The following is a 16151-nucleotide window of genomic DNA, read 5'->3' as shown; positions in this document are numbered from 1 at the left end:
CTTTGACACAGGCAGTAAATACACCCGCACAGGCAATCTCCGCTTTCATACGACGGTTATGCTTGTCATTCTACTCGATTTGACACTCGTACCGTGCCATCCGAGGCACTGTATATGTGTAAGCATTGCTTCAGACCCTTCAGTCAACAGCAAGCTTCTGAGCTAACGTCTACATAGCAATCCTAATTGTCCTAAGAATCGATTTTACACTTGAATTCGTGCGGCTGTGGATCCAGTGCACGAGCACGAAGGACCACTTACGTGATGTCCTCCAACGATTCTCAAGACCAACATCATGAGGCAAGGGTAAGTGAATGGGGCTATCAACAGTGACGATGCAGTCGACTAACCATAACTATGTGGCGGATATCGCTCAGTCTGAAGGTCACCCAATGATGGAACACTCTAACACGTTGCATGGCCTTTACTTCCAACTGCAACATCAAACAGTTCCAGATCAAGGCTACGACGATGCCGCCACGTTCGCCCACTTGTCTGACGACACATTCAGACTTGCGATAGAGAGTCTCGACCCGTACGTGGGCGGCAGCGGCTCATATCCTGAAGTAGGCACAGACCTGTTCGACATGGCTCAAGATGACTCGTGACAGCAGATATTAGATGGCCCGGGTTTTATTGATACCGAGATGCAGTCGTTCAGCCCGCTGCCTGGGTCCGCGGCATCCTTCTTGGAAAGAGGTATAGGAGTAAATATGACGCTGGCGAATGATACGAGCGACTTCGAGCCTGCTACCAAGTCTGATACTATCAATCCTGGGCCTGATGATTCCGAAGAATCTCGGTTATTCGAAGACCATATCCGTACAAACCTGTTCCTATCTGATAATAATACCAATACTCAGCCGGTTGAATCCCATACTTCACCTCCGCCTCTGGGACCTCAGAGTGAAGCAGGTCTCGGTGATCGGTCACGTATCGACCGCTCGGGCAACAATACTTGTACGGCGAAATATGGCAGCGACAAAGGGCCACCTCCGCCACCCCAGAACACTGCTAAACGCGTATCGAAGCCAAAGCGCGGCAAACACCGTGCAATCATGTTCAAGAGTGACGCAGAGATGTTCGAACATCTATGTAGAAGTTACTCCCGCTTCGACTGACGCTAATGGACGCTTCGCACACTCTCATCGGAAGCGGAACCTCAAGATTTTCACTAGTGATAGTCAGTTGTTACAGGACTACGCAGCAAGATCTGCAGATTCGAGGGTCAACTCATCTTTCACGAAAGTAGGTGGCTCTGTAGGTCGGACTGACCAGGGTGCTTGCGCTTCTACTGTTTGACTTGATGCCTTTGTAACTTGAAGATGACAACGAGAACTCAGTCCAACCGTACTCGTATCATGCCCATACTCCTATCCCAACCCGAAACGCTCGGGGGTTCTGGGACATACATGTCACTTGTTGGGATCTGAAGATGCCTACAGAGTTCCTTCACTCTCGTTCTCGTCCTCATCGATGCTATGCATACAGTATTCGAGATCAAGTCAGACCGATTGATACTCTGCCTCTCGGCAAGAGACCACGACACGCAACGGAAGTAAAGGCGCGCCAAAGTGCCACTGAGAAGTGTGCCTGGCCATTTCGTCACATGGATAAGCCGGTTAACTGACTTATTGCAGTTACTCGGACTGCAGCGGTGGACAGGACAGCTTATTGTTGATGGGTGATACAACAAACAGTAGATATAGGTTGATCAAAGCCGAATTTCCTCCGCAGACAAAGTGCAAAGCCCATTCACAATATCATTGACTCTACACTGTACAAACTCGAGTCTTACAAGAATGCCCCCGCGCCGTTCTTCTCGAACGTCGATATCGCCTATAACAGGCGCAGACGACGTCTCTTCCTTGACTCTTGCCGAAGTGCGCGATCGCCTGAATCGTAATAACGCTTTATTACAATCACCCTTATTTGGCGGCGGTGGGGGATCACCGACGATGGCTTCTGGCGTTACTCATAATCCTACTTCTAGTCCACCACCTATGGGTATGGGTATGGGTATGGGTATGGGTATGGGTATGGGTGTCGGTGGACCCGGACCTAGTTCAGCAGCTTTTTCACCCTCGACCACGCCTACTTCGTCTATACGGTCTCAAGATCCGATCCGAGATAAGTTGTTGTTAGCCCGCGAAGCGCTGCTGGCACGTGAACAGGAGTTGATGATGGGTAACCTAAAAATGGATATGGATATGGATACGGATACCGGAGGTAGTCCGAAGCTTGAATATCTTCATAATTACACCAATGGAAATGGAAATGGAACTGGACATGGACAACAAGGAACAAGCCAGTCGTCTACTGTTGGACCCGGAGGAGGCGCAGGGAGAAGTGGGAAAGCTAGAGTACTGAATAAGATCAGAGCGGATGAGGGCAATCTAGCGAAGAACGGATTGATCTTGTGAGTTTGCTCAATACCATTTGACATATCGGTCAATGTCATGTTATGGATCTCGGGCTGAGCTCAGGCTAACGAGAGTTTTGGCGCTTCAGACCAATCGATCAAACCCTCCATCTCGGTCAGAGGGATTATCAAAATGCCACTACCCTCCAACTCGCTCATCTGTCCATCAATCAAACCCGATCCTCTTCGCCTAAACCACGTCGGCCAGGATCGGGAGGTAAAGGTACCTCGACACGAGCCCGTACAGATGCGAATCCAGGTCCGGATGATCTATTCAGCGCTGGTACTGGTGCTGGTGCTGGTGGTATGGATGATGAGATGTTAAGAGCGAATAGACTGGCAAGGCTGAACGCATTCATGTCTTATAAACCATCTGCAGAATCAGACGATGATGATGATGACGACGACGATGATGATATGGGTGGAAGGTATCAGGGTGGTGAGGATGAGGACGAGGATGAGGACGAAGTGAATGACGATGATAGGCGGATGATGGATAATTTACGGATGGGAAAGAAATTAGATGGACAGATAGAGAAAAGCGGGAATAAATACGTTGGCAATGGCGATGGCGATGGGGATGAGGATTTCCCACTTAGCGGACCTGCAGCTGGAGGATACGATGGGAATGGACTCCCGACTAGGATGGTAGATAACATAGGAGAAGAGGTAGATGAGTACGGCGAAGACGATGAGATCTTCGCGGAGGGTAATGATGAGTATGGAGATGGGGCGGGTTTAGGTAGTTTGGCAGCTGGACCTGGACGTTGATACTATCATCATTGATTCTCTAGCATTGCATATCCACGCTATTGTCAATTACCGAGTCGCACCCTGCATCAGTAGATCGAGTAGATAGGAAGTTTCGCCAGCATAGCATGGTCGGATCGTGTATGTTGAAAAGATGTAATAGTACCAATAGTACCAGTATTGTACTACAGCTTGTATACTATGCACGTATATCATCGCTCAAATGACCTGAGTGGAATGATGAGCGACACGATGCATCAGGATGAACTGATCGGACGCAGTCCTATGTATATGTATGTGTGTAAGAATGACTGTGTGATTAATGGTAATGTTATGTTATGTTATGTCTGGTGCAAGGATGAGCTACACCTGGATTTTGGACTAAAGAAAACAACTTGAAAGCACCCCTGGAACAGCACCACAAATCCCTCCGAAGCAAAAGAATCTGTCTAATTCCTCATGTTCTTCTACCCTCAAAGAGAAAAGCAAGCATTTAATCTGAACAAACAGACAACTCTAGAATCAGTAAATTGCTCATGTGACATACTAGCGATGCAAGACCAGGGGACACTCACAAAGCAACCTAGTCAAGATATTCGCTCTAGTATTCTTGATCGCACTATAGATACCCTCTACTTCTTCTTGTCCGACCCCAGAGATATCCGCCATCAGATAAGCGATATCGCCCTTGGAATCCGTGAATTGCTTCTCGATGTTATGGTCCGCCAAGATATTGTTGATTTGCTTCAATACACCAGGCTCGTTTCTGTGGACATGGCATACTCTGATATGCCTCTCGTCGTTGGTCGTGATTGATCGCAAGTCGACTTCAGGGAAATTGACTGATCCGAGAGAGCAACCGAAGGTCAAATACCTATAAACGGCGTTGGACACTTCCGATCCGATCGCTCTTTGGGCTTCTTCGGTTGATCCACCGATATGAGGTGTCAGGATCAAGTTTGAAACATTCCTCAATCTCGGGATAAATTCTCCTAGAGTCTCGTTGAATCCAGGCCCATTAGATCCTGGTTCTTTAGGGAACACGTCTACAGCAGCTCCTGCCAAGTGTTTGGACTCCAATGCGCTGGCCAAAGCGTTGAGGTCGACGACTTTACCTCGGGCGTTGTTGATAAAGAAGGCGCCAGATTTCATCTGAGCGAATTGAGCCTCGCCAATCATGTTGATGGTGTCGGGGATCTCGGGGACGTGGAGGGTAACGAAATCCGCTTTACCCAAAAGTTCTTCTAAGCTGTCGACTTGTCGAGCGGTACCCAGCGGCATGATGGGGATAACATCGTAGTAAACCACTTGCATACCGAACGACTCGGCAAGAACGGATAATTGGGATCCGATATGACCGTATCCGACAATACCGATGGTCTTTCCCCGGATCTCCCAGCAGTTCTTACTGATCTTGTTCCAGATACCAGCTCGCATCTCGTGTGTCCTGTCGACGATTTGCCTGGACAAAGCGATGATCTCGGAGATGACTAATTCGGCGACGGATCGAGAGTTGGCGTAAGGGGAATTGAAGACAGCGATACCTCTTCTAGCGGCATGTTCGAGGTCAACTTGGTTGGTACCGATACAGAAACAACCGATGACGAGCAGCTGAGGATTGGCATCGATGACTTTTTGGGTGATCTTGGTCTTGGATCGGATACCAATGGCTTGGTACGCCGGCAGTTTGGAGATGAGCTCTTCTTCAGACCAGGCTTTGGTGACGTGGTCAACCTGAGCAATGGATTAATCAAATATTTAGCGGTTGCCTCGACGATTATCAGAAACCTTTGCAAGTGTGACCGTTGCCTGGTTGCGGCTAGATACGAGGTGCCTTGTATTCACTGGAAATCGACTCACCTCGAAACCCTGGTTTTTCAAGAACTCAGCAGCGTCCAAATTGATATTCTCCAATAACAAGACTTTGGTGGTACCCTGTCTTTTCTCGGGTTCTTCCTCTAGAGGATACGTCTTAGGTAAGAAGGCAGTCAATTGCCTGGCCATACCTGAGAAAGCATTGGTCAAAGAGCCGGAAGCACCTCGAACATGGCTTGAGGTGGAAGGGGAGGTTGAGTAGGCGGCTCGGGGAGAAGTACCGAAACTCGCGGCGATGTTGGAGGACGCTGGAGGAGATTGAGCGCCGTATGAGGAGATGGGAAGACCTCGGGTGTTGGTTGGGATGGGGATGCTAGATGACGGTGAAGGGATTAGCATCTTGTTACCAGCGATTTCGTATGATGGAGGAAAGTGAAACAGATGAGAGGAATGGCATGAAGAGCGCGATGGCATTTGTGGAGATATGCCCCGCAAATCTCCAAGCGATGTCCTAAGCATGCGTAGTAATCATACACGTTCCCCGCTAAGCTCCCTTGACTCGGCCGCCGTTCTCGCCGAGATAGTCTGGACTACATCGATGAAAAGGTGATGATGGCGTGCTTACAGAATATACTCACAAGTTAGGAGGATCGGAAGCAGAGACAGAGGGTCTTCGACCTGGTACAGGAACAGAGTTGGACATTGTGTACTTGGTGGTGTTGGCTACTTGATGGTGATTGTCAGAGTGGGGAGGGCGTTGATCGATTGATTAGAGCTGATCTACAGCTGTTTTCTCTTTTCTTTTCTGGTCGTTGGCAAGGGGTATCGATGAAGATAGATAAGTGACTGAGGTAGCCTTTTATGATTGTATCGTCAATGGAAGAACGATGACTGATCTTTTGTTTTTATGGATCTCGAGTCGAGTATTATTGATGAGATTCGGAAATTCCAGCAAGTGAGTGATCACGCAAACGTTGATGATGCATCTCTCATCGCCCATCACATCAGATTCGTATTCACTCGAGAATTCCGAAAAAAATCGACTAGCAGGTAGATCTCGGGATCAATTTAAGCTGATGTTCAGCACGTGTTTAAATTGGGTTGATGAATAAATTCAAGTATTTTTGGTTTGAGCTCAGGCAAGATTTCCGAAAGGAAGGTTGGTGGAGGTATAACAAAGTTTACTGATGAGAAGCATGTAGACGATGATGACAAGCAGTCTTAGAGGAACATAGATCATTGTAGGATCATACAACAAGTCGAAAGCAGCACACGGAATCACTACTACTGAAGGTCGAAGGTCGAAGGCTGAGTAGAACGATACGAGATCAAGGAAGCTGGACCATCGGCTCATACTTCAAACCCACCTGCGATCCACCGAAAACGAAGGCAAAACATCTCCAGCTTCAAACCTCATCCGCAGGTATCGAAGGCTATAGCCTGTGAGGTTCATCATGGACTTCTTACCCACTCAAACGCTACCCTCAGCGCCTCGTCAAGGCTCATCTATAAATCCTCATTCCCGTCACTTTCACTCGTTCAAACACCCCTTATTCATAAAACACCCATCTGCGATAACGCACATCCATTTCAACCCTACGAAACCTCATCGATATGCAGTGACTTCGTCGACACGAGTGCTGATATACGCGCCCAAGACGGGGAAAGTGGTCAAGACGATATCGAGGTTCAGGGATACGGCTCGAAGTGGAGAATTCAGGAAGGATGGGAAACTGTTGGTTGCCGGAGACGATGAGGGACAGATACAGGTTTTCGATATCAATAGTAGAGCGGTGCTGAGGACGATGAAGGAGCATAACCAGTTAGTATAAGACTTGATCATCCCTTCCCTCTCATCAACACATCACATCGACCTCGCCTGTCGCTGTGCGTTTCTGGACAAACACGCCATCGGATTTTGAGCTAATCTCGATGACCTGTTTAGACCCGTTCGAGTGACCCATTTCTCGCCGCATTCACCTCAAATCGTATCGGGGTCCGATGACACCACCGTCAAGTTATGGGACCTTTCCACTCAAACATGTCTGAATACAATGTCTTCGCATACAGATTACGTCCGATCAGTCAAATTCCATCCGTCCAATCCTTCCTTGTTACTTTCCGGTTCATACGACTCGACCATACGTCTACACGACGTTCGGTTACCCGAAGACACATCGAACGTCATCACGATGCGACACGGTGGATCCCCGGTGGAAGATATCGGTATTTTCGATTCTGGTGGAGTTGGGATATCAGTCGGAGGACCAATACTGAGGTTGTGGGATCTGACCATGTCAAATAAATGCTTGAGGGCTCTATCGAATCATCAAAAGACAATAACGTGCTTGTCCTTCGACGGGGAGAAAAAGAGGGTATTGACTGGAAGTCTGGATACGATGGTGAAGATGTACGATATCGAAGATTGGAAAGTGGTCCATACGATGAGATACCCCGCCCCGATACTCAGTCTGGCAGTTTCGCCGGACGATACCCACATCGCAGCTGGTTTGACGGATGGGACACTCAGCGTGAGGAGAAGAGATCAGAAAGCGAGTGAGATCAAGGATGATGCAGATGGACAGAAGAACTTGTCGATAGTGGGAGGCTCGTATGAGTATTTCGCGGATATGGAATCGATCTTCGGACAAGGACACGTCAAAGCCAAGAAGAAAGATTTGGGACCTGCGAAGGGTCATGTGCATGAGTTCAGGGTCGAGACTCGCCGCAAGAAGAAGTTGAAGGAGTTTGATAGGTTCTTGAAGAGCTTCAAATACCAGGCTGCCTTGGATTCTAGTTTGAAAAAGGTATGTCAATGGCATTTTAGGCTTGAAACGGAACACTGGTTGCAGCCGCTCATGTTTGTCCTTTTTGTGTTATGTAGACCGTCAGACTAACAAGTACTTTCGCCCTGATACAAGAACTCATATATCGCGATGCCTTACGCGTAGCATTAGCTGGCCGGGACGATGTGACGCTGGAACCGCTGTTATCGTTCTTGGTGAGACATGCGATAGATCCGAGGTTCGGGGAGATGGCATCGGAAGTTGCAGGAGTTGTTATTGGTATGTCCCTCTGCCTCCTCCAGCCGGCTCAACATATGGAAATGCGGCCGATCTGTGTATACACACGAGGCTGACCTGATGATAATGGAATGTTTCCGCAGATCTATACACACCAATACTGGGTCAATCACCGATACTAGATGAGATGTTATCGAAATTACAAGGTCGTATAGAAAGGGAATTATCGTTCCAGAGGGAATTGATGAAGTTGAAGGGAGGTCTGGATATGACTCTTTCGCAAGCTGCCATGAGTCGTTTGGTAGATGCTGCGTAGCTTATTCTGTCGTGTCGTGTTGTGACATAGCACAGCGTAGCATAGTATCTTGCATGTCATCGTCTCTCTCTCATGGACCATGATATCTCTTTGATCATATCACGTGCATATTCCGCACAGACCTAGCCTCCACCACGCGATTAAACAGTATTGGATGACGTTCCTGAATGGTACAGTAAATGTTGGTTGAGTTGGACGCGATCATACTGTCATACTGCAACATTTGGCATCTGAAGGTGTATATTGCACTAGCTAGCTCGTCGTTGACCCGTACACATCAATAGACCGGTCGAGCTCAAGTATCACTGCATCCCCTCGCATAGTGAGAGTTGTGGAAGACTCGCCTTGTCCAGTCCAGCTGAGAACGTATATTGAATTGACCCTGCTCGGGCCCCGGCACGATTGAGCTTCGCATCGTCCGCCAAGATGGTGAGTCGGCCGTTATCAGCTTCGAAGCAGATACTGTTCTCGTTCCAAAAGCTGACAGTGGTTCGATAGCCGATGTACGGATCAGAGTCCACTTCGGCCCCTAGGCCTCAGTTCGAAATGGGTCAGTCAGCTTCAATGTGTCTGTCTTTCTCGAAACAAGCTGATACTTGTTTGGGTACAAAGACAAGGAAGCCGAAGATAGGTTCTGCAAATTTGTCGAGAGGATGCCTCCTGTGAGTAGACTGTAGTCTGCCTTTCTCCACATTGGGTAGATTACTGATCATCGGAATGCAGAAAATGGACGGGATGGTCAGACTATTCGATCGAGGGGTGAGTCAAGCTGCGATCCGCAAGTTCCGTCCCTCATCCATCAGCAATAGCGAGGCTGACCTTGAGCTATTTCGTCGCCATAGGACTATTACTCGGCCCACGGACAAGATGCTATCTACATAGCCAACGAGATATTCAAAACTACCAACGTCCTAAAATACCTCGGCTCCGGCAGACCATCTACCAGCACATCCCAAGCCTCAAGGGGTCTGTCGTCCGTTACAATATCGACTTCCTTGACGAAGCAGTTCCTGAGGGACGCACTGACGATCAAGCAGATGAGAGTAGAGATCTACGTACCGGAAGAAAGAGTTCCAGGAAGGAAAGATAATACACGATGGGTGTTGAGTAAATCGGCCTCCCCAGGAAACTTGATACAGCTTGAAGATCTGTTATTTAGCGATCAGAGTCTATCGTCGAGCAGCGTGATTGCGTCAGTCAAGATGCAGGTGAAAGAAGGACAGAAGATAGTGGGAGTGGCGTATGTCGATAATAATGAAAGACTCTTGGGTGTTGGCGAGTTTGTGGAAGATGATAGTTTTGGGAATACTGAAGTGAGTCTTTTCAGTCGTTATGCAATGCAGGTTTATCGCACCCTCATTACGTCTTGATTTCACTTATACCCTTGCGCCTCTGGACGAGTCTCGTCGGGATCATCGTCCGGTCCCCTCCCACCTCCTCGCCGCTCTCATGCCCGTCCAGGCTTCTCGTATTCCCTCCTCCCCATTTTCTCCTGCCCCTTTCCCTTCCCTCTCCTTTCCTTCGCCTCTCCCCTTTTGTCCTCGTCTGACTCGTATCTGCCCAGAAAGCTCGACAATAGCATAGCTGCTGATGCTCCTCAATGATTCTAGTCTCTGCTCATCCAGCTTGGAGTCAAAGAATGTATCATACAGCTCGATGAAAAGGAGACGGATCATGACTTGACCAAACTGAAAACGCTGGTAGAACGCTGTCAAGTCATTGTCACTCCTCGAAGACCAGGTCAGTCGACTTAAACGTGCGAGTACTGCAACTCCAGCTGAATCAATTGTATGCCCAAGTAGCGGACTTCCAAGCTCGTAACGTGGAACAAGATCTGAACAGGTTATTAGATGAGACCAATGCTGGAGTAGCGTTACGTGAGCGTGCTTCGCCGCTCAACAGCTAGACTGGATATGGTACAAGCTGACAAGATGAGTTCCTGCAACATAGCCGAATTCGACATGAAGGTAGCAATGTCGGCCATGTCAGCGTTGCTGATATACTTGAACCTGCTTTCCGATACGACGATGCATGGTCAATACCGACTACACAAGCACGATCTCAGCCAATACATGAAGTTGGACGCTTCGGCCCTCAAGGCTTTGAACCTGATGCCGCAGCCTAACGAGACTGGTGGTAGCAAGAATATGAGTCTATACGGACTTCTGGATAGGTGCAAGACAAGTCAAGGGAAGAGGCTGCTTGCCAGGTGGTTGAAGCAGCCTTTGGTCAATAAGCACGAAATCAGTAAGTGCGACAGGGTACCCTGTAATGCGAGTTTGAGAGCTCTTTTGACCTAGATCAAACTTCTTCTTGACCCGCAGTTCAACGACAAACGATCGTGGAAGCATTTGTAGACGACTCGAATGTGAGGAGAAAGATTCAGGTGAGAAAAAATCATGTTGACTGTTTGATTGCACTGTTGTGCAAAGACAGGATCGTTAACGGACATTTGTCGTAGGATGACATCCTGAAGGTTATGCCTGATTTCCACCGAATATCCAAGAAGTTTCATCGAAGAGTAGCGGGCTTAGAAGACGTGGTCAGAGTGTATCAAGCTGTCGGACAGGTCAGTCACCATACATGACATCGTGAACACGGTCATTGACATTTTTGTTGTATATACAGCTGCCCGCTCTCATCGGAACTTTGGAAGGAATAGAGCCTATCAACCCGTCGGCAAAGGATCTGATAGAGGAGGTATACCTCAAGCCGCTTCGAGTGAGTCCGTTCGAAAGTGGTGGCAATGCTTGTAAAACGAGTCAATGCTTATCGCCCTGCTACAGCAACACGCAGACAGTCTCTCCAACTACAGTCAAATGGTGGAAGACACGATAGACCTAACTGAATTAGACCACCATAATTTCGTGCTTCTTCCGACTTTCGACGACAATTTGCAAAGACTCAAGGATCAGCTTCTCGAGACTCGAGACCAGCTCGACGAGGAACACATGCGAGTAGGCAACGATCTTAATTTGGACACGGAGAAGAAACTACATCTGGAGAATCATCAAGTGTACAAGTACTCGTTCAGGGTGACCAAAGCCGTATGTCATATCATGCCTTATTCGCGATGGGCCCATTAGCTGATGGAATTTTCGTGTTGTAGGAAGCTGGGAGTATTCGAGGTCACAAGAAATATATAGAATTGGCTACCCAGAAATCGGGAACCATTTTCACTACTGCTACCCTCAAGCAATTGAGCGAAACATATTTCGATCTGCAGGGCAATTATGAGAAATGCCAGAGGCATCTGGTCAAAGAGGTTGTCGGCATCGCAGGTACGTATACTCCTTTCCACTGCTAAAGCGCTGCAAGTTTATCGGAAATTCAGCTTCCTATACGCCTATACTGGAGATTCTGGACAATCTGATCGCCGCTGTCGACGTCACTATCAGGCAAGCTCTCATGCTATTTAACGCGGGAGCAATATGTTGACTAGAAGTCACAATACAGCTTTGCACACGTTTCGGCTAATGCGCCAATCCCTTATGTCAAGCCTACCCTGACTGAAAAAGGTGAGTCCTACTTAGTCTTGATCATACACTGCGAACTGACGATTGAGGTCGCAGGGACCGGCGATGTCATCCTCCAAAATGCCAGACATCCCGTACTTGAAGTGCAAGATGATGTAACCTTCATACCGAATCACCACGATATGCGTAAGAGTGAGTATCTGAACATAAAAGCTTGGATCGATTTAAGGTCAGGACTGACTGGTTTTCACTCTTACAGATGACTCTGAATTTATCATTCTTACTGGACCCAATATGGGTGGAAAATCAACATACATTCGACAGATAGGGGTCATCGCTCTCCTAGCTCAGATAGGCTGCTTTGTGCCTGCGGATGAGGCACAACTACCTATCTTCGACTGTATACTAGCGAGAGTTGGAGCGGGCGATAGTCAGCTCAAAAAGGTGTCGACTTTCATGGCGGAGATGCTGGAGACCGCTACAATTCTCAAGGTGCGTGACAGGCCAGGATCGTGCGGAACTTTGACTGAAGTAGCAAGCTGACCAAGACGCAGTCTGCCACCAAAGACTCTTTGATCATCATCGATGAGCTCGGTAGAGGAACCTCCACTTACGACGGTTTCGGTCTGGCCTGGGCTATCAGCGAGTGAGTCAATAAGCTTCCTTCTGTATTTCTAGCACATCTGATGTGTGCTGACGGGTGGCGCAAGGCACATCGCATCCAAGATCAGATGTTTCTGTCTGTTCGCAACCCACTTCCACGAGTTGACCTCGCTCGACCAGTCTCTATCGCATGTCAAGAATCTACATGTAGAAGCGCTTGTGAGCGATAAGCGAGATGCGGATGGAAAGCAGGATAGGAACATCACCTTGTTGTACCAGGTCAAAGAAGGTCAGTCAGCTGATCTTGCCTTTCCGGGTAGAAGAGGACACAGCTGATATGATACGGGTGCACGCAGGCGTATGCGATCAAAGTTTCGGTATACATGTGGCCGAGTTGGCTAATTTCCCGGAAAGCGTGGTCAAGGTGAGCAGCCTTTGCAGAAGACGCGGGTCTGACTTTCTGTTGGGCTAACATGTATGCTTCATCAGCTTGCGAAGAGGAAAGCTGAAGAATTAGAGGACTTTGGAGGTGAGTCAGCTTTGTGTCACTCGCACAAAAATTGGGTTTTAGCTGATGATATACATGATATAGATGGCGATCCCGATGAATCACTGACGAAATACACAAAAGAAGAGACGGACGAAGGTACAGCTCTAATCCAGGAGTTTTTGAACACTTGGAAAACCCGTACTGCTACAACAACGAATGGGGATGGTGAGGGAGATGAAGATATGGGCATGTCAGAGGAGGATATGTTGGCTGAACTGAGGCGGACAGCCGAGGAGTTCAAGGAGAAGTTCGAGGCAAATCCGTGGGTGAGAGGTGTGGTGAACACCTTATAATGTCTTCACACTGAGCCCCGAGCAATCATTTTGCAATTGAGTGCCATTTGAGGCAGACCCCTCATCTCATCGTATAGTCATGATGTATATAACATAGCATCCACGTTGAAGGAATGCCTTTCGGATAATTTGATCCGGATGTTCAGGCACCATCAAGATCGTATGGTTGCATTTTAGCCGAAGCAATTTTTTGACCGCATTCCTCTTGAGTCGAGTGCGTAGTAGAGCAGGTGTCCCGCATGTACCCCGTATTTTTGCTTTGAGAATGATCCAATACGGTCATCCGAAAGCACTAATCTCCTTCTGCTTCTTCTTCCTGCATTTCAACGCATACTGTGACTCGGTTAATTGTATATATCTGTGTATACTGTATAGAAACCTTTAAATTGTCGACTGTATATATCCGCAAGATGAGTCCTTCCTCAGCAGTCGCCTCAGGCGATATCGAATTAGCAGCTATATCAGGGCAGAACCCTGCTCTGAAGCCTCAGCCTCATTCCCCTTCTCATGATCAACGAGCGGACATCGAACTTCCCGAGCCTTCTGATCCATTCAAAACACCCTCCGCATCTAGAGTTCCATCTTCATACTCATATTCCACCGAAGAAGAGCCAACACGCTCGTCCTCGACTTTCTCAAATAGTCATGCTAGATCAGCTTCGAGTCTGAGCTCCAGCGCAACAAATCCAGCATCAGCCCCAGATCTAGCTACCGGTATGAACACACACATCCGTTCACCAAGTACGAGTCCAGAGCGGATCGATTCCACCTTAGATAGTCGAACCGCTGGAGAAGAAGGACTAAATCCCACGGAAGTGCTTCCTCCCGTAGATGGAGGTAGTAAGGCCTGGCTCTTCTTGGTGGCTGCTACGTACATAGAAATCCTTATTTGGGGATTACCGTTCTCCATCGGTGTTCTGCATGTGTACTGGACAAATACGCTTTTCAACGGTCAAGGAGAATCGACGATCACTTTGGCTGCGACGCTGCAGACGGGATTGAGTTATATGACTGTAGCTTGTTTCGGACCGTGAGTGCCTTGTCTCCCCCAAGAAGTATCGCATACTGCCTTCTAGCCTTTCCTCTCCCGTCAACAAGCAATATCTCGTGCCGTTGCTGATGGTGTGCGAGATAGGATATTCACTGCTTATCCGAGATTGACCAAACAGCTACAGATTGGAGGTCTGATGATGGCTTCCCTAGCTATGATTGGCAGTGCGTTCGTCACTAAGCCTTGGCACTTGATCGTGACTATGGGTATCTTTTATCCCTTGGCAAGCGGTGAGTCGGTGGTCTGTCCCCTCGGTCCACGCCTAACCCCCTCGTCCTTCAGCCCTCGGCCCCCGCTCCGCCCACCGCACCCTGATCTCCCCCCGCCCCCTTCCCCAGTCCCTTCGCCCTTTCTCCCTTCCGCCTCTTATTCCGCTCCTCCTCTCTCGCCTCATACCGCCTTCTCCTTCGCTCTCCTCGCCTCCTCATCTCCACCCTGATTGGTTGGTCTCGTTACTGATGACACGTGCTCCTTACGATGAATAGCAACGTATTTCCCTTGCGCTACGTTACTGTTTGAATGGTTCCACGCAAAAAGAGGCTTCGCTTCAGGCGTCATGTACTCCGGAACGGGACTCGGCGGATTCGTCTTTCCCTTCCTGATGCAGGGACTTCTCAGTCGATTCGGTTATAAGGCAGCGATGGTCTCACTGGGTCTAGGATATGCTATCACAGGCAATATCGCTTTGTTAGCGATCAAGCGACGAATCCCGTTATCCAGGTATGCTCAAGATCAGTCAAGCACTCGGAGGAGACGACCCAGAATAGACTGGTCGTTCGTCAGACGAAGTGCGCTGTACTTGGCAATCTTTACGATCGCTTTGACAAGTATGGGAAATTTCATCCCGAGTTTATGGCTGCCCTGTAGGTCATCTACGCACGCGAAATATAGAATATGATGCCCGAGAACCCGTCCGCTGATCATATCAAACAGCATTCGTAGATGAGATCGGACTCACCAAGCCGAATGGTACCGTCTTGATCGCTATACTCAATGGTGAGTCGGCGTCCTCTTGTCACCTCAGAAAAAATTCAGCTAATCAGTTCGTCGGATTCTCAGCTTCATCGGTCCCGGGCAATGCATTACTGGGCTACTTGTCTGACAAATTACCGCTGAAATGGACAGTTCTGATCTCGTGCCTGGGAAGTGCGATATCTTGCGCTTTCTTGTGGGGTTTCGGCACCAACAGTGGGGTGCTGGTATCGTTCGCCATCACTTTTGGACTGTTGGGCTTGAGCTTTACTACTTTATGGACCCAAATGGTTGGCTTGATCTCAAGTGAGTCACCATTCCGCTCACGTTTAGACTCCCTCGCTGACCAGATGCCGATATGGAATTCCTACCCTTGCAGAGGACGATCCGGTCGTTACTGGACTGACATACTCCATCTTCGCTTTCATGAGGGGTGTGGGCAATTTGAGTTCTGGTGAGCTTGGTCCCCATTTACCACTTGCCGTACGAGGTATCAGCACGACGCTCTTAGGGGTATCCATGTGAGTTGACGATGAATAATGACTCGGCGAACAGGTCCCATCTCCGACAAATTGCTTAAAGTCGGTGTTTTGCGAGGAGCCACGGGAGCCTATGGATTTCACAATTATGTTGGTCCCTCTCATTAGATGGTGCCATCACGATCGACCATGCCAATGCTGATTCGCGTGCTTTTCACAGGGTATCCTGCTCATTTACACGGCTGTGACTATATTGAGCGGAGGTGTAACGGGACTTATGTTCAAGCAATAATCACTTGGTTCATAAGGTACTTTTCGTACGAAGACTTGTGTGCCTCCAAGCAGAACTGCAGCATACGCAACGGGACAGGGTATGTTTCCGGATATGGGAAAGGATGTCG

General features: G+C 48.5%; 6 protein-coding genes across 6 annotated transcripts; 5 read left to right on the top strand and 1 right to left on the bottom strand.

Annotated features, from left to right (window-relative positions):
* Positions 1 to 264: 264 nt before the first annotated feature.
* On the top strand, positions 265 to 1121 carry I303_107754 (uncharacterized protein; the record flags this gene model as incomplete). Its single annotated transcript, XM_018411023.1, has 3 exons — positions 265 to 306; positions 378 to 566; positions 615 to 1121. 3 exons carry the CDS (start codon positions 265 to 267, stop codon positions 1119 to 1121), a joined length of 738 nt encoding a protein of 245 aa, XP_018259691.1.
* Positions 1122 to 1802: 681 nt separating this feature from the next.
* Positions 1803 to 3193, top strand: I303_107753 (uncharacterized protein; the record flags this gene model as incomplete). Its single annotated transcript, XM_018411022.1, has 2 exons — positions 1803 to 2419; positions 2512 to 3193. 2 exons carry the CDS (start codon positions 1803 to 1805, stop codon positions 3191 to 3193), a joined length of 1299 nt encoding a protein of 432 aa, XP_018259690.1.
* A 525-nt stretch (positions 3194 to 3718) lies between these two features.
* I303_107752 (phosphoglycerate dehydrogenase) lies at positions 3719 to 5690 on the bottom strand (the record flags this gene model as incomplete). The annotated part of the gene is made up of 3 exons (XM_018411021.2): positions 3719 to 4906; positions 5033 to 5360; positions 5626 to 5690. The coding sequence occupies 3 exons, from the start codon at positions 5688 to 5690 to the stop codon at positions 3719 to 3721; spliced, it is 1581 nt and encodes a 526-aa protein (XP_018259689.2).
* A 751-nt stretch (positions 5691 to 6441) lies between these two features.
* Positions 6442 to 8326, top strand: I303_107751 (uncharacterized protein; the record flags this gene model as incomplete). Its single annotated transcript, XM_018411020.1, has 4 exons — positions 6442 to 6809; positions 6933 to 7794; positions 7872 to 8052; positions 8154 to 8326. The coding sequence occupies 4 exons, from the start codon at positions 6442 to 6444 to the stop codon at positions 8324 to 8326; spliced, it is 1584 nt and encodes a 527-aa protein (XP_018259688.1).
* A 501-nt stretch (positions 8327 to 8827) lies between these two features.
* Positions 8828 to 13248, top strand: I303_107750 (uncharacterized protein; the record flags this gene model as incomplete). The annotated part of the gene is made up of 21 exons (XM_065969659.1): positions 8828 to 8876; positions 8939 to 8988; positions 9050 to 9085; positions 9169 to 9639; positions 9937 to 10066; positions 10129 to 10203; positions 10277 to 10573; positions 10651 to 10712; positions 10788 to 10895; positions 10955 to 11047; positions 11113 to 11373; positions 11436 to 11607; positions 11661 to 11724; positions 11783 to 11844; positions 11899 to 11994; positions 12062 to 12294; positions 12357 to 12448; positions 12513 to 12694; positions 12762 to 12829; positions 12895 to 12934; positions 12998 to 13248. 21 exons carry the CDS (start codon positions 8828 to 8830, stop codon positions 13246 to 13248), a joined length of 2892 nt encoding a protein of 963 aa, XP_065825731.1.
* Positions 13249 to 13658: 410 nt separating this feature from the next.
* Positions 13659 to 16042, top strand: I303_107749 (uncharacterized protein; the record flags this gene model as incomplete). The annotated part of the gene is made up of 8 exons (XM_018411018.1): positions 13659 to 14278; positions 14384 to 14529; positions 14785 to 15162; positions 15233 to 15295; positions 15359 to 15577; positions 15651 to 15725; positions 15827 to 15900; positions 15971 to 16042. 8 exons carry the CDS (start codon positions 13659 to 13661, stop codon positions 16040 to 16042), a joined length of 1647 nt encoding a protein of 548 aa, XP_018259686.1.
* Positions 16043 to 16151: the final 109 nt, after the last annotated feature.

The sequence above is a fragment of the Kwoniella dejecticola genome, chromosome 10 (genome assembly GCF_000512565.2).
Source record: "Kwoniella dejecticola CBS 10117 chromosome 10, complete sequence".
In the NCBI taxonomy this organism is placed as follows: Eukaryota; Fungi; Basidiomycota; class Tremellomycetes; order Tremellales; family Cryptococcaceae; genus Kwoniella; species Kwoniella dejecticola.
The sequence above is the reverse complement of the archived record's forward strand: the minus strand, read 5'-3'. Positions and strand labels throughout refer to the sequence as shown.